General features: G+C 63.3%; 2 protein-coding genes across 2 annotated transcripts; both read left to right on the top strand.

Annotated features, from left to right (window-relative positions):
• The first annotated feature begins 235 nt into the window (after positions 1 to 235).
• On the top strand, positions 236 to 10906 carry LOC118701333 (myosin-9-like). Its single transcript, XM_036405971.2, has 11 exons — positions 236 to 315; positions 1050 to 1107; positions 2858 to 2908; positions 3024 to 3185; positions 3449 to 3577; positions 4050 to 4138; positions 5144 to 5243; positions 6155 to 6576; positions 7420 to 7528; positions 9076 to 9248; positions 10570 to 10906. Exons 2-11 carry the CDS (start codon positions 1057 to 1059, stop codon positions 10748 to 10750), a joined length of 1467 nt encoding a protein of 488 aa, XP_036261864.1. The 5' UTR covers positions 236 to 315; positions 1050 to 1056; the 3' UTR covers positions 10751 to 10906.
• A 234-nt stretch (positions 10907 to 11140) lies between these two features.
• THAP7 (THAP domain containing 7) lies at positions 11141 to 18941 on the top strand. Its single transcript, XM_036405975.1, has 5 exons — positions 11141 to 11215; positions 11522 to 11601; positions 13833 to 13988; positions 15981 to 16112; positions 18370 to 18941. The coding sequence occupies exons 2-5, from the start codon at positions 11522 to 11524 to the stop codon at positions 18920 to 18922; spliced, it is 921 nt and encodes a 306-aa protein (XP_036261868.1). The 5' UTR covers positions 11141 to 11215; the 3' UTR covers positions 18923 to 18941.
• Positions 18942 to 20286: the final 1345 nt, after the last annotated feature.

Below are 20286 nucleotides of genomic sequence, written 5' to 3'. Positions count from 1 at the left end.
GGTGCCACTCTCGGTGCCACTCGGGTGCCACTCAGGTGCCACTCGGGTGCCACTCTCGGGTGCCACTCAGGTGCCACTCGGGTGCCACTCGGGTGTCACTCGGGTGTCACTCTCGGGTGCCACTCAGGTGCCACTCGGGTGTCACTCGGTGTCACTCGGGTGTCACTCTCGGGTGCCACTCAGGTGCCACTCGGGTGTCACTCGGGTGTCACTCGGGTGTCACTCAGGTGTCACTCGGGTGCCACTCAGGTGTCACTCGGGTGCCACTCTCGGGTGTCACTGACGCTGTCACACGGCCGGGGCTCGGCAGCTCAGGTGAGTGACAGGTGAGGGACACGGGGAGGGCGGGGGGGGGGCGGTCCGGAACAGCCCGGGGTGGGGCAGGGGGCACAAAAACCCCAAAACCCCCCGAGGTGGAGCCCCAAAACCCCCCCAGGGTGGGGAGGGGGCTCAAAAATCCCATCCAGGGTGGGCAGGGGGCACAAAAACCCCAAAACCCCCCGAGGTGGAGCCCCAAAACCCCCCCAGGGTGGGCAGGGGGCTCAAAAATCCCATCCAGGGTGGGCAGGGGGCTCCAAACCCCCCCGGGATGGCACCAAAATCCAAGGTGGGCAGGGGGCTTCAAATCCCCCCAGTCTGGGTCCCCAAAATCCCCCCAGGGTGGGCAGGGGGCTTCAAATCCCCCCAGTTTGGGTCCCCAAACCCCTCAGGGTGGGCAGGGGGCTCAAAAACCCCAAAATCCAGGGTGGGCAGGGGGCTACAAACCCCCCCGGGATGGCACCAAAATCCCCAAATTCAGGGTGGGCAGGGGGCTCCAAAATCCCCAAATCCAGGGTGGGCAGGGGGCTCCAAACCCCCCAGTTTGGGTCCCCAAACCCCCCCAGGGTGGGATCCGGGGACCCCCGACCCTTTCCCCCCCCCCCCCCCCCAAAAATAAAAAAGGACCCGGAGATTTTTGGGGGGTCCGGGAGGGGTCGGGGGTCCCGTGCCGGGGCTGATGCGGATTTTGGGGAGGGGTCTCTGGGTCTCTGCTGCTGCTGCTGCTCCAGAGCCGTGATGGACACGGGGGACAACGGGGGACAGAGGAGCCCCCCAGGGATGGCACAGGTGAGGGGGGGACCCCCGGGACCCCCAGGTAAATGAGGGGACCCCAGGGGACCCCCAGATCAATGAGGGACCCCCAGGTGAATGAGGGGACCCCCAGGTGAGGGAGGGACCCCCGGGACCCCCAGGTGAATGAGGGGACCCCAGGGGACCCCCAGGTGAGGGGAGGGACCCCCGGGGACCCCGAGGTGAATGAGGGGACCCCCAGGTCAATGAGGGACCCCCAGGTAAATGAGGGGACCCCCGGGACCCCCAGGTAAATGAGGGGACCCCCAGATCAATGAGGGACCCCCGATCAATGAGGGGACCCCAAGGCGAGGGAGGGACCCCCAGGGACCCCCAGGTGAGGGAGGGACCCCCAGGGACCCCCAGGTGAATGAGGGACCCCCAGGTCAATGAGGGGACCCCAGGGGACCCCCAGGTGAGGGAAGGGAGGAGGCGGGGGGGGCTTTGGGGGGCTCAGGTGACTTTGGGGGGGTCCCGGGGGGGTCCCGGGGGGTGGGGGAGGGGTCCCAGCCCCGCCCCTCCCCCCCCCCCCCCATTTGGCTCGGGACCCCCGGAGCCCCCGGGGTGGCCCCCGGGTGGAATTGGGACACGGGGCGGGGACAGCGACAGCGACAGGGACACAATGGGGACAGGGAGGGGACAGCGACAGCGACAGCGACACGGGGAGGGGACAGCGACAGGGACAGCGACACAATGGGGACAGCGACAGGGACAGCGACACAGCGGGGACAGGGAGGCGACAGCGGGGACAGCGACACAACGGGGACACAACGGGGACAGGGAGGGGACAGCGACACAACGGGGACAGGGACAGGGACTCGGGGAGGGGACAGCGATAGCGACAGCGACACAGACGAGACAGGGACAGGGAGGCGACAGCGACAGCGACAGGGACACAGCGGAGACAGGGAGGGGACAGTGGGGACAGGGACAGGGACACAGCGGGGACAGGGAGGGGACAGCGGCGACAGCGACAGCGACAGGGAAGGGACAGTGGCCCCTCCCCCCCCCCGTGGGAACGGACACATCCCCTCCCCCCATCCCCCCCCATGCCCAGATTTTGGGACCCCCCCTCCCCCTCCCGAAGTTTGGGACCCCCAGATTTTGGGACCTCCTGGACATCCTGGGGGCCCACCCGGATTTTGGGGACCCCCCCCCCAAAATCTGGATTTCGCCCCCTCCCCTTAATCTGGGACCCCCCAAATACCTGAGACCCCCCCAAATACCTGAGCACCCCCAATACCTGGGACGCCCCAAAATTTGGGGACCCCCCAAAACCTGGGACCCCCCCAAATACCTGAGCACCCCCAATACCTGGGCCCCCCCAAATCTGGGACCCCCCCCATAATTTTGGGCGCCCCCAAACTTTGGGACCCTCTGGACAACTCTGAATTCCCGGGACACTCAGGGTCCCCCAGACCCCCCGGGAATTTGGGGAACCCCCCTGGATTTTGGGGAACCTCCCTGGATTTTGGGACCCCTCCCCGAATTTTCAGACCCCCAGATTTTGGGATTCCCCCCTGGATTTTGGGTCCCCCCTGATTTTGGGGAATTTGGGGAATTTTAGGACCCCCCCTTATTTATTTTTGGACCCCCCGAATTTTCGGACCCCCCAGATTTTGGGATCCCCTCTCCCAACCCCCCGCGGATTTTGGGACCCCCCCCCCCAGATTTTAGGAATTTTTGGGGATTTTTTGGGAATTTGGCGAATTTTGGGATCCCCCAAATTCCCCCCCCTGCCCCCCAGGCTCAGCACCGGCGGGACCTGGAGGCGGAGCTTCGTGACCTCAGCAGCCAGGTGGGCGGGGCTGGCATAGGGGGCGGGACTAGCACCTGTCAGTCACAGCCTGGCCCCGCCTCTCATTGAGCAGGGGGCGGGGCCTGTTGCTGTCAATCACCCCCTGCCCAATCAGGTGGCGGCCCTGGGGCGGAGCCTGGCGGCTGAGCGTGGGCGGAGCCTGATGGAGGGCGGGGCCCTGCGGGCGCTGGAGATCGCGGTGGGCGGAGCCAAGGCGCGGGTGGGCGGAGCCTGCCGGGCCCTGGACCGGGCCAAGGAGAGGCTGCGCCTGCAGCAGGTGGGTGGGGCCTGGGGCTGAGGGGGCGGGGCCTCTGAGGTGGGTGGGGGAATGGGGTGTGGCCAGGGGGTGTGGCCTGTGAGGGGACGGGGCTGGGCGGGGCCATGGGGGAGGGGCCTGATGGGGTGGGGCATCTGGAATGGGCGGGGTCAGGGTGGGTGTGGCTGTGATGGGGCTAAAGGGGGCGTGGTCTGAGGGATGCGGGGAAGAGGGTGGTGCCAGGAGTGTGGGCGTGGCCTGTGTATGACCCCGCCCCTCTGCAGGAGGCGGGGCAGGTGCTGTGGGCGGAGCTGGAGGCCGCTCGCGCTGCCAAGCTGGGGGCGGAGCTCCGGGCTCGGGAGGCGGAGTCTCAGTGCCGGGCCCGGGGGACGGAGCTGGAGCGGCTGCGACAGGTGGGTGGGGCTAAGGCGAGGGGCGGAGACATTGGCAATGGGCAGGGCTATAACAACATGTGGGTGGGGCTAAGGTACAAAGAGCATGGTTATTGTAATTGGGCGTGGCTAAGAATCAATGGGCGGGGCTACAACAACCTCTGGGCGGGGCTAAGGACCAGTGGGCGTGGTCACTGTTTGGGGCGGGGCTATAAGGAATGGTGGGCTTGGATAAGGACAAATGGGCGTGGCTATTGTAGTTGGGCGGGGCTAAGACTCAATGGGCAGGGCTATGACAATGTGTGGGCGGGGCTAATGACAAATGGGCGTGGCCGTTGCACTTGGGGCGGGGCTAAGGACCAAAGGGCGGGGCTATTGCCGCTGGTGGTGCCACTATGGAATAATGGACAGGGCTAAAGCAGCCGGTGGGCGTGGTTGTTGTGTTGGGCGTGGCTCTGCCTGGGGGGCGTGTCCATTCTGGCCCCGCCCACAGGCGGTGCAGGCGGCCCAGCGTTCCAGGCACCAGGCGGAGCAGGAGCGCGACCAGGTGGCGGCCAAGGTTGGCCACGCCCCCCCTCCCAGGTGAGCTCGGCCACGCCCCCTCCCCAGGCCGAGGGGTCCCAGGGGGTCCCCTATAGCCCCCATGTGTCCCCCATAGCGCCCGTAGGTCCCTTCTGTGTCCCCTGTGTGTCCCCCAGTGTCCCCCAATGTCCCCCAGTGTCCCCGGTAATGTCCCCTGTAATTGTCCCCCAATGTCCCCCAATGTCCCCAGTGTCCCCCAATTTCCCCTGTAGTGTCCTCCAGTGTCCCCGGTGATGTCCCCTGTAATTGTCCCCCAATGTCCCCCAATGTCCCCCAATGTCCCCAGTGATGTCCCCCAATGTCCCCCCAATGTCCCCAGTGATGTCCCCCAGTGTCCCCCAGTGTCACCCAATGTCCCCTGTATTGTTCACTGTATGTCCCCCAATGTCCCCAATGTCCCCCAGTGTCCCCCAATGTCCCCTGTAGTGTCCCCTAGTGTCCCCCAATGTCCCCTGTAGTGTCACCCAGTGTCCCCGGTGATGTCCCCCAGTGTCCCCGGTGATGTCCCCCAATGTCTCCCAGTGTCCCCCAATATCCCCCAGTGTGACCCAATGTCCCTGGTAATGTCCCCCTGTAATGTCCCCGGTAGTGTCCCCCAATTTCCCCGTAATGTCCCCTGTAATGTCTTCCAATGTCCCCCAGTGTCCCCCAATGTCCCCCTGTAATGTCTCCCCCAATGTCCCCGGTAATGTCCCCTGTAGTGTCCCCCAATGTCCCCTGTAGTGTCCTCCAGTGTCCCCCAATGTCCCCGGTAATGTCCCCGGTAATGTCCCCTGTAATGTCCCCCAATGCCCCCCAGTGTCCCCCAGTGTCCCTTGTAATTTCCCCCAATGTCCCCAGTGATGTCCCTGGTGATGTCCCCCAGTGTCTCACAATGTCCCCTGTAATGTCCCCGTTAATGTCCCCCAGTGTCCCCCAATGTCCCCCTGTAATGTCCCCGGTGATGTCCCCCTGTAATGTCCCCCTGTGATGTCCCCGGTGATGTCCCCGATGATGTCCCCGCAGCGCCCCCTGCGGTGACCCCGCGGCGCTGCAGGCGGCGCTGGAGGAGCTGCGGGAGCACAACCGGGACCTGCGGGAGCGGCTGCGGCAGCGCCTGGGACAGGTGGGGACACCTGGGGACACCTGAGACAAACCTGGGGCACCTGGGGACACCTGGGGGCACCTGAGACAAACCTGGGACACCTGAGACAAACCTGGGGCACCTGGGGACACCTGGGGGCACCTGAGACAAACCTGGGGCACCTGGGGACACCTGGGGACACCTGAGACAAACCTGGGACACCTGGGGACACCTGGGGACACCTGGGGACACCTGAGACAAACCGGGGACACCTGGGGACACCTGGGGACACCTGGGGGGACGTGAGGACACCTGGGGGGACCTGCGGGAGCGGCTGCAGCAGCGCCTGGGACAGGTGGGGACACCTGGGGACACCTGAGACAAACCTGGGACACCTGGGGGACATGGGGACACCTGGGGACACCTGAGACAAACCGGGGACACCTGGGGGGACCTGGGGACACCTAAAACAAACCGGGGACACCTGGGGGGACGTGGGGACAGGTGGGGACACCTGGGGACACCTGGGGACACCTGGGGGAACGTGGGGACACCTGCGGGAGCGGCTGCAGCAGCGCCTGGGACAGGTGGGGACACACCTGGGACACACCTGGGGGACATGGGGGGATCTCTGGGGACATGTGGGGACACCTGGGGGGACACGGGCACAAGTGTAGATGCACCTGTGAGTGCCATGGGCACAGGTGTGGGTGCCATGGGCACAGGTGTGGGCACAGATCCATCCCTGTCTCACCTGTGCCAGGTGGAGGAGCTGCGCTGGGCGCTGCCGTTTATGGGCACAGGTGTGGGTGCCAGGGGTGCCAGGGGTGCCACACTCACCTGCCTCACCTGTGCCAGGTGGAGGAGCTGCGCTGGGCGCTGCTGTTTATGGGCACAGGTGTGGGTGCCAGGGGTGCCAGGGGTGCCACACTCACCTGTCTCACCTGTGCCAGGTGGAGGAGCTGCGCCGGGCTCTGGCAGCCGCGGGCTCGCGGGCTCAGGACGCGCAGGTGGCGCGGGCCCGGCTGGCGCAGGAGCAGCGGCGGCTGCGGGAGCGGCTCCGGGACCCCCCCGGCACCCCCGGGACCCCCGGGACCCTCGGGACCATCGGGACCCTCGGGACCATTGAGACCATCGGGACCCTCGGGACCCCCGGGACCATCGGGACCATCGAGACCCTCGGGACCACCGAGACCCCTGAGACCCTCGGGATCATGGAGACCCCCTGGACCCCTGAGACCCCCGGGACCATCGAGACCCTCGGGACCCTCGGTGGCCTCGGTGTCCCCGGTGGTCCCGGGGGTCCCGGGGGTCCCGAGCCCGCCCTGCGCGCCCGCTGCGCGCACCTGCAGGAGCTGCTGCGGAGAGAGGCGGGGTCAGCGACAGCGGGGACAACGCGGGGACAGGGGGGGACATCGGGGGGGACATTGGGGGGGACGGGGGGTGGACATTGGGGGGGACGGGGGGTGGACATTGGGGGGGATATTGGGGGGGACAGGGGACATAGAGAGGACATGGGGGGACAGCGGACACAGGGTCACTGGAGGGACATGGGGGGACAGGGGGGACACCGGGGACACGGGGGGGACAGGGGGGGACATTGGGGGGGACAGGGGACATAGAGAGGACATGGGGGGACAGCGGACACAGGGACACTGGAGGGACATGGGGGGACAGGGGGGACACCGTGGACACGGGGGGGACAGGGGGGGACATTGGGGGGGACATTGGGGGGGACAGGGGACATAGAGAGGACATGGGGGGACAGCGGACACAGGGACACTGGAGGGACATGGGGGGGACATTGGGGGGGACATTGGGGGGGACATTGTGGGGACAGGGGACACGAGGGATGGGGGACATTGGGGCACGGGGGTGGCGGGGGGGGCACCAGGGACATGGGGGGCACGGGGACAGAGGGGACAGGGGGGGACAGGGGGGACATTGGGTATGGGGGACGGGGTGGGGAGTGACATGAGTGACACAGGTGACACACAGGTGACTCCGTGGGTGACCCAGGTGACTGTGGGTGACACAGAGGTGACTGTGGGTGACTCTGTGGGTGACCCGGGTGCCACCCAGGTGCCACTCAGGTGACACACAGGTGACTCTGTGGGTGACCCAGGTGACTGTGGGTGACACAGAGGTGACTGTGGGTGACTGTGGGTGACCCGGGTGCCACCCAGGTGCCACTCAGGTGACGGCGCTGTCCCCGCAGGGCGCGGGTGGCGCTGTCGCGCTGTGCCCGCGTCACCGGGCGCCGCCTGCGGCTCTTGGCGGCCGAGGCCGAGGAGCAGCGGCTGCGGGGGGAGCGGTACCGGGAGCAGGTGAGCGCCACCTGTGTCACCTGAATGTCACCTGAGCGTCACCTGTGTCACCTGAGTGGCACCTGTGTATCACCTGTGTGTCACCTGAGTGTTACCTGTGTGTTACCTGTGTCACCTGAGTGTCACCTGAGTGTCACCTGTGTCACCTGTGTGTCACCTGAGCGTCATCTGTGTCACCTGAGTGTCACCTGTGTGTCACCTGTGTGTCACCTGTGTGTCACCTGTGTCACCTGAGTGTCAGCTGAGTGTCACCTGTGTCACCTGAGCGTCAGCTGTGTGTCACCTGAGCGTCATCTGTGTCACCTGAGTGTCACCTGAGTGTCACCTGAATGTCACCTGTGTGTCACCTGTGTCACCTGTGTGCCACCTGTGTGTTACCTGTGTGTTACCTGTGTCACCTGAATGTCACCTGTGTCACCTGAGTGTCACCTGAGTGTCACCTGAATCACCTGAGTGTCACCTGAGTGTCACCTGTGTGTCACCTGAGTGTCACCTGTGTCACCTGAGTGTCACCTGTGTCACCTGTGTCACCTGAGTGTCAGCTGTGTCACCTGTATCACCTGTATCACCTGCTGTCACTTACTGTCACCTGTGTGTCACCTGCTGCCACCTGCTGTCATTAACTGTCACCTCCTGTCACCTCTGTCACATTCTGTCACGAGCTGTCACTTCCTGTCACCTCCTGCCCCCTGCTATCCTGTCCTGTCACTTCTGTCACCTCTGTCACCTCTGTCACCCGCTGTCACCCGCTGTCACCCGCTGTCACCCGCTGTCCCCCACAGCCTCTGTGTCCCCACATGTCACCACATGCCAATGTCCCCAATGTCCTCAATGTCGCCCATTATCCCTGATGCCCCCCAATGTCCCCCATGTCCCCAATCCTCCCAATGTCCCCAGTGTCCCCAATGTGTCCCCAATGTGTCCCCAATGTCCCCAATGTCCCCAGGCCCGTGTCACCGACGCCGCTGCCCGCCTGGTGTCCCCAATGAGTCCCCAATGTCCCCATTGTCCCCAGGCCTGTGTCACCGATGCCGCTGCCCGCCTGGTGTCCCCAATGTGTCCCCAATGTCCCCAATGTCCCCAGGCCCGTGTCACTGACGCCGCTGCCCGCCTGGTGGCCCCAATGTCCCCAATGTCCCCAATGTCCCCATTGCTGTCCCCAGGCCCGTGTCACGGACGCCGCTGCCCGCCTGGTGGCCCGGCAGGTGGCCCTGGTGTCCCCCAATGTCCCCAATGTCCCCAATGTCCCCAGGCCCGTGTCACGGACGCCGCTGCCCGCCTGGTGGCCCGGCAGGTGGCCCTGGTGTCCCCAATGTCCCCAATGTCCCCATTGCTGTCCCCAGGCCCGTGTCACCGACGCCGCCGCCCGCCTGGTGGCCCGGCAGGTGGCCCTGGTGTCCCCAATGTCCCCAATGTCCCCATTGCTGTCCCCAGGCCCGTGTCACCGACGCCGCCGCCCGCCTGGTGGCCCGGCAGGTGGCCCTGGTGTCCCCAATGTGTCCCCAATGTGTCCCCAATGTCCCCAATGTCCCCATTGCTGTCCCCAGGCCCGTGTCACCGACGCCGCTGCCCGCCTGGTGGCCCGGCAGGTGGCCCTGGTGGCCGCGGGCACTGCCCGGCTGCTGGCCCAGGGCCGCCTCCTGCGCCGGGAGCTCGAGGACGTCGGGGACGGCGCCGCCGCCACCGCGCGGCTGCGGGCGCGGCTGCGGGCGCGGCTCAGGTGGGCGGCGGCCACAGAGGGGACCCCGTGGGCCCTATGGAGACCCTATGGACCCTATGGGGCGTATGGAGACCCTATAGAGACCCTATGGAGACCCTATGGACCCTATGGAGACCCCATGGGCCCTATAGAGACCCTAGGGACCCTATGGGCCCTATGGACCCTATAGAGACCCCATGGGCCCTATGGACCCTATAAAGACCCTATAGAGACCCTATAGAGACCCTATGGGCCCTATAGAGCCCCCATGGGCCCTATGGACCCTATAGAGACCCCATGGGCCCTATAGAGACCCTATAGAGACCCTATGGAGACCCTATAGAGACCCTATGGACCCTATAGGGACCCCATGGGCCCTATGGACCCTATGGAGACCCTATAGACACTATAGAGACCCTATGGACTCTATAGAGACCCCGTAGAGACCCTATGGAGACCCCATGGGCCCTATAGAGACCCTATGGGCCCTATGGAGACCCCACGGACCCTATAGAGACCCTATAGAGACCCCATGGACCCTATGGACCCTAGAGAGACCCTATGGACCCTATGGAACCTATGGGCCCTATGGACCCTATGGAGACCCCATAGAGTCCCTATGGACCCTATAGAGACTCTATAGAGACCCTATAGAGACCCTATAGAGACCCTATGGGCCTTATAGGGACCCTATGAACCCTATGGACCCTATAGAGACCCTATGGAGACCCCATGGGTCCTATAGAGCCCCTATGGGCCCTATAGAGACTCTAGAGGGGCTATAGAGACCCTATGGGCCCTATGGACCCTATGGACCCTAGAGACCCTATAGAGACTCTATGGACCCTATAGAGACCCCATGGACCCTATGGACCCTGTAGAGACCCTATAGAGACTCTAGGGAGGCTATAGAGACCCCATGGGCCCTATGGACCCTATGGAGACCCCATGGGCCCTATAGAGCCCCTATGGGCCCTATGGTATCAGTGGGGTCTCTATGGGGTTTATGGGGTCCCTGTGAGGTCTGTGGGGTCTCTATGGGATATTGGGGGTCCCTATGGGGTCTATGGGGTGTCTGTGGGATATTGGGGTCCCTATGGGATCTGTGGGATCTCTATGGAGTATTGGAGGTCCCCATGGGGTCTGTGGGGTCCCTCTGGGGTCTGTGGGGTCCCCATGGGATCTATGGGGTTTCTGTGGGGTTTCCATGGGATATTGGGGTCCCTATGGGGTCTATGGGGTTTATGGGATATTGGGGTTCTCTATGGGGTTTCTGTGGGTCTGTGGGGTCCCTCTGGGGTCTCTGTGGGGTCTCTGTGGGGTCTCACCCCGTCCCCCCCAGGTGTGACCCCATGAACCTGTCCCGCACGGTCCGGCGGATGCTGCGCGACAGCGACAGCGACAGCAGCGACAGCGGCGACAGCGGCGACAGCGGCGACAGCGGCGACAGCGGCGACAGCGGCGACAGCGACAGCGGCCACGCCCCCCCAGACCCCGCCCCCAGCGCTGGGGACACCCCCTGAACCCAAACCCAATTGGGTTTTTTTTTTATCCCAATTGGGGGTTGAAATCCCCCAAAACCCCCCAAAATCCCCCAAAATTTGGGGGACACCCCAAAACTGTCTTTATCCTCATTGTGGGGGCTGAAAGCCCCCAATAAAACCCCACGATTCCAACAACTCCTCCCCAGTCTGTTCGGGGGGGTGGGCGAGGCCCTTTTTATCCCAGTTTGGGGGGTCAAATCTCCCCAAAAACCCCAAAAAGCCCCAAAATCTCCCCAAAATCTGTCGGGAGGGGGCGCGGCGCGCCCGCGGGGAGGGGGCGTGGCTCGCATAGCTAATAAGGCGGGGGCGCGGCTCATCCGACCAATCACAACGCGGCATGCAAATGAGGCGCGGCCTCGGCGGGCTCCGTTCTCGCGGCCCCCGCGAGTTCTCGCGAGACTTCCGGGGAGGCCGCGGCGGCGGCGGCGGGATGGGAGCGCCGAGGTGGGGCCGGGAAAGGGGGGGCGAAAACGGGGCAAAACCGGGGAAAAACGGGCAAAAAGCGGGAAAAAAACGGCGGAACGGGACGGGAGGGGGTGTGGGGAGGCGGGTCAGGCCGTTCTGGGGGGATGTCAGGCCCGTTGAGCGGGGAGAGCGGGGCAGGCCCTGCGTGAGGGGGTGGGGGGGGGCAGGGCCGCGCTGAGGGAGGAGGGGCGGGGGTGACACTGAGGGGGTTTGGGGGTGACACTGAGGGGGTTTTGGGGGTGTCCAGGGGTTTTGGGGAGCCCAGTGACACCCCTGTACCCGCAGATGCCCCGGCACTGCTCCGCCGCCGGCTGCTGCACCCGCGACACCCGCGACACGCGCGGCAGAGGCATCTCCTTCCACCGGTGAGGGCAGCGAGGGGACACCCCCACACCCCCGAGCCTCCCCCGCAACCGTGCCCGCCTTCCTGTCACCGCTGTCACCTCCGTGATCCCCCTCCTGTCACCGCTCTCACCTCGCCCTCTGCAATGGGCTGTCCCAGGTGTCACCCCCCCCCCACTCAGGAATGGGCTGTCCCAGGTGTCAGCCCCCCCCCTTCCTTTAACAATGGGCTGTCCCAGGTGTCACCTGCCCTTAGCAACGGCTGGCACAGGTGTCGCACCGCCCCCCTCAGGAATGGCCTGTCCCAGCTGTCACACCCCCCTTTAACAATGGGCTGTCCCAGTTGTCACCCCCTCCTCAGGAATGGGCTGTCCCAGGTGTGTCTGTCCCCCCCGATTTCAGCAATGGGCTATCCCAGGTGTGTTCCAGGTGTGTCCCAGGTGTGTCTGTCCCCCCCCCATTTCAGCAATGGGCTATCCCAGGTGTGTTCCAGGTGTGTCCCAGGTGTGTCTGTCCCCCCCCCCCCATTTCAGCAATGGGCTGTCCCAGGTGTGTCTGGGCTGTCCCAGGTGTGTCTGTCGTTCCCCCCCCATTTCTGCAGTGGGCTGTCCCAGGTGTGTCCCAGGTGTGTCTGTCCCCCCCATTTCAGCAATGGGCTGTCCCAGGTGTGTCCCAGATGTGTCTGTCCCCCCCGTTTGAGGGATGGTTCGGCCCTGTCCCCCTGTAAGAGCCCGGCTGGACCGTTCCATTCCCAGGTGCGCGGGGGGGTGGAGGCTCAGTCCTCACAGCTCACCTGTGTGCCCCCTGTGTCACCTACTGTCACCTGTGTGTCACCTGTGTGACCCGTGTCACCTGTGTGTCACCTCTGTCACCTGCATGCCACCCGTGTCACCCATGTCACCTGTGTGCCACCTGCGTCCTTCCTGTGTCTCCCCGTGTCCCCATCCTCTTGTGTCCTCTCCCACTCCTGTGTCCCCCTGTCACCGGTGTCACCCCCCAGGAATGGCCGGTCCCTGTCCCTGTCTGTGTCTCTGTCCATGTCCCTGTGTCCCCATGTCCCCTCGGTGTCCCCAATGTCCCCTCAGTGTCCCCAGTGTCCCCTCAATGTCCCCACTGTTGTCCCCAGGCTGCCTCGCTGTGACGACCCCTGTTGGGCGCAGTCCCCAATGTCCCTGCTGGTCTCCCCATACAATGTCCCTGTCCCTGTACAATGTCCCCAATGTCCCCATCAATGTCCCCATCAATGTCACTGTCCCCAGGCTGCCCCGCCATGACGACCTGCGCCGCGCGCAGTGGTTGGAGAACAGCCGGGGGGCGCAGTCCCCAATGTCCCCAATGTCCCTGTCCCCATACAATGTCCCCATCAATGTCCCCATTAATGTCACTGTCCCCAGGTTACCCCGCCGTGACGACCCGCGCCGCGCGCAGTGGTTGGAGAACAGCCGGGGGGTGCAGTCCCCAATGTCCCTGTACAATGTCCCCAATGTCCCCATTGCAGTCCCCAATGTCCCTGTACAATGTCCCCAATGTCCCCATTGCTGTCCCCAATGTCCCTGTCCGCAGTGTCCCCAATGTCCCCATTAATGTCACTGTCCCCAGGTTGCCCCGCCATGACGACCTGCGCCGCGCGCAGTGGTTGGAGAACAGCCGGGGGGCGCAGCAATCCCCAATGTCCCCAATGTCCCCATTGCTGTCCCCAATGTCCCTGTCCCCAATGTCCCCATTGGTGTCCCCAGGCTGCCCCGCCATGACGACCCACACCGGGCACAGTGGTTGGAGAACAGCCAGGGGGTGCAGTCCCCACTGTCCCTGTACAATGTCCCCAATGTCCCCAATGTCCCCTCACTGTCCCCGATGTCCCCAATGTCCCCAGTGTCCCCATTAATGTCCCCATTGTCCCCAGGTTACCCCGCCGTGACGACCCACGCTGCGCGCAGTGGTTGGAGAACAGCCGGGGGGCGCAGTCCCCAATGTCCCCATTGCTGTCCCCAATGTCCCCATACAATGTCCCTGTCCCCAATGTCCCCAATGTCCCCAAACAATGTCCCCAATGTCCCCTCAGTGTCCCCATTAATGTCCCCATTGGCGTCCCCAGGTTACCCCGCCGTGACGACCCGCGCCGGGCGCAGTGGTTGGAGAACAGCCGGGGGGCGCAGTCCCCAATGTCCCCAATGTCCCTGTCCCCATACAATGTCCCCCATGTCCCCAATGTCCCCATTAGTGTCCCCATCAATGTCCCCATTGGTGTCCCCAGGCTGCCGCGCCGTGACGACCCGCGCCGCGCGCAGTGGTTGGAGAACAGCCGTCGCCGGGACCCGGCCGGGGGCGGGCGCTGGGACCCCAGCTCCAAGTACATCTACTTCTGCTCGCAGCACTTCGAGAGCACCTGCTTCGAGCTCGTGGGCTACAGGTGCGTGCGTGTGTGTGTGTGTGTGCAGGGGGGTACAGGTGTGATAACAGGTGTGTACACAGGTGTGATAACAGGTGTGTGTGTGTGTGTATGTGTGTGTGTGTGTGGGGGGGGGCACAGGTGTGATAACAGGTGTGTACACAGGTGTGTGCGGGGGGGGTACAGGTGTGATAACAGGTGTGATAACAGGTGTGTACACAGGTGTGTGTCACAGGTGTGTGTGTGTGCGGGGGGGGGTACAGGTGTGATAACAGGTGTGATAACAGGTGTGATAACAGGTGTGTGCAGGGGGTACAGGTGTGATAACAGGTGTGATAACAGGTGTGATAACAGGTGTGTGCTGGGGGGTACAGCTGTGATAACAGGTGTGATAACAGGTGTGTACACAGGTGTGTGTCACAGGTGTGTGTGTGCGGGGGGCACAGGTGTGATAACAGGTGTGTGCGGGGGGGTACAGGTGTGATAACAGGTGTGTACACAGGTGTGTGTCACAGGTGTGTGTCACAGGTGTGTGTGTGTGTGCGGGGGGCACAGATGTGACAACAGGTGTGATAACAGGTGTGATAACAGGTGTGTGCGGGGGGAGGTACAGGTGTGATAACAGGTGTGATAACAGGTGTGTCACAGGTGTGTGAGTGCGGGGGGATACAGGTGTGTGCAGGTGTGTACAGGTGTGTGTGCAGGGGGGGGTACAGGTGTGTGCAGGGGGGTGTACAGGTGTGTACAGGTGTGTGTGTGGGTGTGTGTCACAGGTGTGTGCAGGTCTGTGTGCAGGGGGGGTACAGGGGTGTACAGGTGTGTGTGCAGGGGGGGGTACATGTGTGTACAGGTGTGTACAGGTGTGTGTACAGGTGTGTGTGTACAGGTGTGTGTACAGGTGTGTGTTTGCAGGGGGTGTGCAGGGGTGTGTGAAGGTGTGTCACAGGTGTGTGTGTGCAGGTGTGTCACAGGTCTGTCCAGGTGTGTGTGCAGGGAGGTGTGCAGGTGTGTGTGCAGGTGTGTCCCCTCTGTTTTCCAGGTGTGTGCAGCTGTGTGTGCAGGTGTGTGTGTGTACAGGTGTGCACAGGTGTGCACAGCTGTGCACAGGTGTGTACAGGTGTGTGTGCAGGTGTGTCCAGGTGTGTCCCCCCTGTTTTCCAGGTGTGTGCAGCTGTGTGTGCAGGTGTGTGTGTGTACAGGTGTGCACAGGTGTGCACAGGTGTGTGCACAGCTGAGTCCTGGGGTCACTGTTGTGTCCTGGGGGCTTCCGGTTGAAGCCACAGGTGAGTGGGGATTCAGGTGGGGCTGGGGGCCCTCCAGGTGAGTTTGGGGGGGCTCCAGGTGAGCCCTGGGGGCTCCAGGTGAGTTTGGGGGGGCTGCAGGTGCTGCCTGGGGGGTTTCAGGTGGGGGAAACCCCCAGCGATTTCAGGTTCTCCCCCCAGGTTTTTGGGGTCCCCCCAGGTATTCCAGGACCCCCCCCCAGGTGTTGGGGTCCCCTCAGGTATTTCAAGACCCCCCAGGTATTTCAGGGTCTCCTTTAAAAGGTTTTGGGGTCCCCCAGGTTTTTGGGGTCTCCCCCAGGTGTTGGGATCACCCCAGGTATTTGGGGTCCCCCAGGTTTTGGGGTCCCCCCAAGTTTTTGGGGTCCCCCCAAGTATTTCAGGGTCTCCCCCAGGTGTTGGGGTGCCCCTGATCCCCCGTTTTGGGCTCCCCACAACTTTTTTGGGTGCCCCTGACCTCCCCCAGGTATTTCGGGGTCCCCCCCGGTTTTTGGGGTGTTTTGGGGTGTTTCGGGGTGCCCCTGACCCCGTTTTCCCCCCCGTTTCCCAGTGGTTATCACCGCCTGAAGGAGGGGGCCGTGCCCACCGTGTTCGCCCCCATTTTGGGGTCTCTCCCCCCCATTTTTGGGGTTCCCCTGACCCCCCCGGGTATTTTGGGGCCCCCCCCCGGTTTTTGGGGTGTTTTGGGGTGTTTTGGGGTGCCCCTGACCCCGTTTTCCCCCCCGTTTCCCAGTGGTTATCACCGCCTGAAGGAGGGGGCCGTGCCCACCGTGTTCGCCCCCGGCCCCTCCCGGCCCCCCCGGCCCCCCAAGCCCCCCCCGGATCGGGACCCCCCGAGACCCCCGCGGGGCGCCCGCAGGTGGAGGTGAGCGAGGGGGGGGGTTGGGGGGATTTTGGGGGATTTGGGGGGGATTTTGGGGGATTTGGGGGGATTTTGGGGAATTTTGGGGGGTTTTGGGGGATTTTGGGGAATTTTGGGGGGGCTCGGGGCTCCCCCAGTTCATCCCAGTACGGCCAGGCCCTGTGGGACCCCCGGACCCCCCCCCCCCCATTTTCCTTGACCCCCTCCCCATTTCCCCTGGACCCCCCCCCCCCACCCATGGAGATCCCCCCACCCCCTGGGACCCTCCCCCTCCCCCAATTCCCTCTGGCCCCTCCCACCCTGAGACCCCTCCCCCAATTCCCCCTGGCCCCTCCCACCCCTGAGACCCCTCCCCCAATTCCCTCTGGCCCCTCCCACCCTGAGACCCCTCCCCCAATTCCCCCTGGCCCCTCCCACTCCTGAGACCCCTCCCCCAATTCCCCCTGGCCCCTCCCATCCTGAGACCCCTCCCCCAATTCCCTCTGGCCCCTCCCACCCCGGGACCCTCGGGACGCTCTGGGGGTGTTTTGGGGTCTCTCCAGGGGGATTTTGGGGTCTTTTCGGAGCTTTTTTGGGGTCTTTCCGGGAATATTTTTGGGGTCTTTCCGGAGCTGTTTTGGGGTCTCTCTGGGACTATTTTGGGGTCTCTCCAGGGATATTTTTGGGGTCTCTCCATGGGTATTTTGGGGTCTCTCTGGGGATAATTCTGGGGTCACTCCAGGGATGTTTTTGGGGGTGTCTCCGTGGGTATTTCGGGGCTCTCTCCGTGGGTATTTTGGGGTCTCTCTCGGGCTATTTTGGGGTCTCTCCTCGAGTGTTTTGGGGGGTTTCTCCGGGGCTTTTTTGGGGTCTCTCTGATGCTATTTTGGGGTCTTTCTGGGAATATTTTTGGGGTCTTTCCGGGGCTTTTTTTGGGTCTCTCTGGGGATAATTCTGGGGTCTCTCCAGGGGTATTTTGGGGTCTCTCTGGGAATATTTTTGGGGTCTTTCTGGGGGTATTTTAGGGTCTCTCCGGGGATAATTCTGGGGTCTCTCCAGGGATGTTTTTGGGGGTGTCTCCAGGGCTATTTTGGGGTCTCCCCGGGGATAATTCTGGGGTCTCTCCAGGGATGTTTTTGGGGGTGTCTCCAGGGCTATTTTGGGGTCTCTCCGTGGGTGTTTTGGGGGGTTTTCCCGGGGGTTTCTTGGGGTCTCTCTGGGGCTATTCTGGGGGTCTTTCTGGGGGTATTTTAGGGTCTCTCTGGGGATAATTTTGGGGTCTCTCCGTGGGTATTTTGGGGTCTTTCCAGGAATATTTTTGGGGTCTTTCCAGAACTATTTTGGGGTCTCTCTGGGGCTATTTTGGGGGGTCTCTCTGGGGGTATTTTGGGGTCTCTCCGGGGATATTTTGGGGGTGTCTCCAGGGCTATTTCGGGGTCTCTCTGATGCTATTTTGGGGTCTTTCCGGGAATATTTTTGCGGTCTTTCCGGGGCTATTTTAGGGTCTCTCCAGGGGGATTTTGGGGTCTCTCCAATGATAATTTTGGGGTCTCTCTGGGGGTATTTTGGGGTCTCTCCAGGGATGTTTTTGGGGGTGTCTCCAGGGCTATTTCGGGGCTCTCTCTGTGGGTATTTTGGGGTCTCTCTGTGGGTATTTTGGGGTCTCTCTGTGGGTATTTTGGGGTCTTTCCAGGAATATTTTTGGGGTCTTTCCAGAGCTATTTTGGGGTCTCTCCACGGGTATTTTGGGGGTCTCTGTGATGCTATTTTGGGAATATTTTTGGAGTTTTTCCGTGGGTATTTTGGGGTCTCTAGGATGGTATTTTGGGGGTCTCTCCAATGGTATTTTGGGGGTCTCTCCAGGGGTATTTTGGGGGTCTCTCTGGGAGTATTTGGGGTCTCTTCAATGGTTTTTTGGGGTCTCTCCGATGCTATTTTGGGGGTGTCTCCAGGGGTATTTGGGGGTTTCTCCAATGTTTTTTTGGGGGTGTCTCCAAGGATATTTTGGGGTTTCTCCGGGGCTATTTTGGGGGTCTCTCTGGGGGTATTTAGGAGGTGTCTCTGATGGTATTTTGTGGGGGCCTCTCCAGGGATATTTTGGGGTCTCTCGGGAGTATTTTGGGAGTCTCTCTGGGGATAATTTCGGGGCTCTCTCCAGGGATATTTTGGGGTCTCTCCAGGAGTATTTCGGGGTTATTTCCAGGGGCGTTTTGGTGTCTCTCCGGGGCTATTTTTGGGGCTCTCTCTCCGGACTGACCCCCCCTCTCCCCTCTCCCCACAGACGGGACCCCCCCCCAGCCCCGCCGCCCCCCCCGGTACCCTCGGACGTCTCCTGCTTCCCGCGAGACTCCAAAGACCCCGGCCCGCCCCCGGCCGGCACCCACGGCGGGGTCCCGGCCCTGCCCGGCCCCTCGGGCTCCATCCCAGAGACCCTCCTGGTGGCCACGGGCGACGGAGCGGCCGCCACCACCCCGGCCCTGCCCGAGGGAGCGCCCCCGACCCCCGCGGGACCCCCGGCACCGCCGGCGCCGCCGTCGCCGTCGCTGTTCATGCTGCGGCTGCCGCCCCGGGCCGGCTCGTACATCCAGAGCGAGCACAGCTACCAGGTGGGCAGCGCCCTGCTCTGGAAGCGCCGCGCCGAGGCCGCGCTGGACGCGCTGGACAAAGCCCAGAGGCAGCTCCAGGCCGGGAAACGCCGCGAGCAGCGGCTGAGGCTGCGCCTGGCGGAGCTGCAGAGGGAGCGCAGGGCCGGCCCCGAGCCGCGGAGGAGCTCCAAGGAGCGCCTGGAGGTGATCGGGGATGGAGGAGGAGGAGGAGGAGTTGGAGGTTTGTAAATAAAGGATTTTACCCTGAGGGTGCGGCTGGTGGAGCTCCAGGGGGGAGGGAGAGCGGAGGAGCTCCAAGGAGCCCGTGGAGCTCCGCAAGGAGAGGAGAGCGGAGGAGCTCCAAGGAGCCCGTGGAGCTCCGCAAGGAGAGGAGAGCGGAGGAGCTCCAAGGAGCCCGTGGAGCTCCACTAGGAGAGGAGAGCGGAGGAGCTCCAAGGAGCCCGTGGAGCTCCACAAGGAGAGGAGAGCAGAGGAGCTCCAAGGAGCCCGTGGAGCTCCACTAGGAGAGGAGAGCGGAGGAGCTCCAAGGAGCCCGTGGAGCTCCACTAGGAGAGGAGAGCGGAGGAGCTCCAAGGAGCCCGTGGAGCTCGACAAGGAGATGAGAGCGGAGGAGCTCCAAGGAGCCCGTGGAGCTCCACAAGGAGAGGAGAGCAGAGGAGCTCCAAGGAGCCCGTGGAGCTGCTCGGAGATGGAGGAGGAGGAACTGGAGGAGCTCCGAGGCTCGGAGGCGGCGCGGAGGTTTGGAAATAAAAGATTTCGCCCTGAGGGTGCGGGCTGGAGGATCTCCAGGGGGAAGGGAGAGCGGGCACCAAGCCGTGGAGCTGCGGCTGGTGGAGCTCCACATGGAGGGGAGAGCGGAGGAGCTCCAAGGACCCCGCGGAGCTGCGGCGTGGAGCTCCAGAGGGAGCGCAGAGCCGGCCCCGAGCCGCGGAGGAGCTCCGAGGAGCCCGTGGAGCTTCACAGGGAGGGGAGAGCGGAGAGCAGACCCCAAACCACGGAGGAGCTCCAAGGAGCGCCTGGAGCTGCTCGGGGATGCTGGAGGAGGAGGAGGAGGAGGAGGAGGAGGAGGAGGGCGGTGAGGAGTTGGAGGTTTGTAAATAAAGGATTTTGCCCTGGGGGTTTTGCGGCTGGTGGAGCTCCAGAGGAAAGGGATTAAAAGGGATTAACCACTAATTAACCTTTGCTAATTACCCTGGGGCCATCAGCACCCCGGAGCCACCAGAGGAGCCGCTACAACCCCAAAGAAAATTCAAAAATGGGAATGAAGGGTTTAATTTCTATCAACTCTCAAGGTGCTCCAGACCTCCCCAAAGTCCCTAATTAATCCCTAATTAGTCTTTGCTAATTAGCCCGGGGCCATCAGCGCCCTGGGGCCACCACGGAGCCCCCCCCGAGGAGCCTCTGCAACCCCAAAAAGACTCAAAAATGGGAATTCAGGGTTTCGGTTCCACCAACTCCACGGTGCTCCAGACCTCCCCGAAGTGCTTTAATTAACCCCTAATTAACCTTTGCTAATTACCGTGGGGTCATCAGCGCCCTGGGACCACCATGGAGCCGCTACAATCCCCGAAGGGACCCAAATCCCCAAAAAT

The sequence above is a fragment of the Molothrus ater genome, unplaced genomic scaffold (genome assembly GCF_012460135.2).
Source record: "Molothrus ater isolate BHLD 08-10-18 breed brown headed cowbird unplaced genomic scaffold, BPBGC_Mater_1.1 matUn_MA588, whole genome shotgun sequence".
NCBI classification, from domain to species: Eukaryota; Metazoa; Chordata; class Aves; order Passeriformes; family Icteridae; genus Molothrus; species Molothrus ater.
Note: the sequence above shows the minus strand (reverse complement) of the source record. Positions and strands in the feature narration are given on the sequence as shown.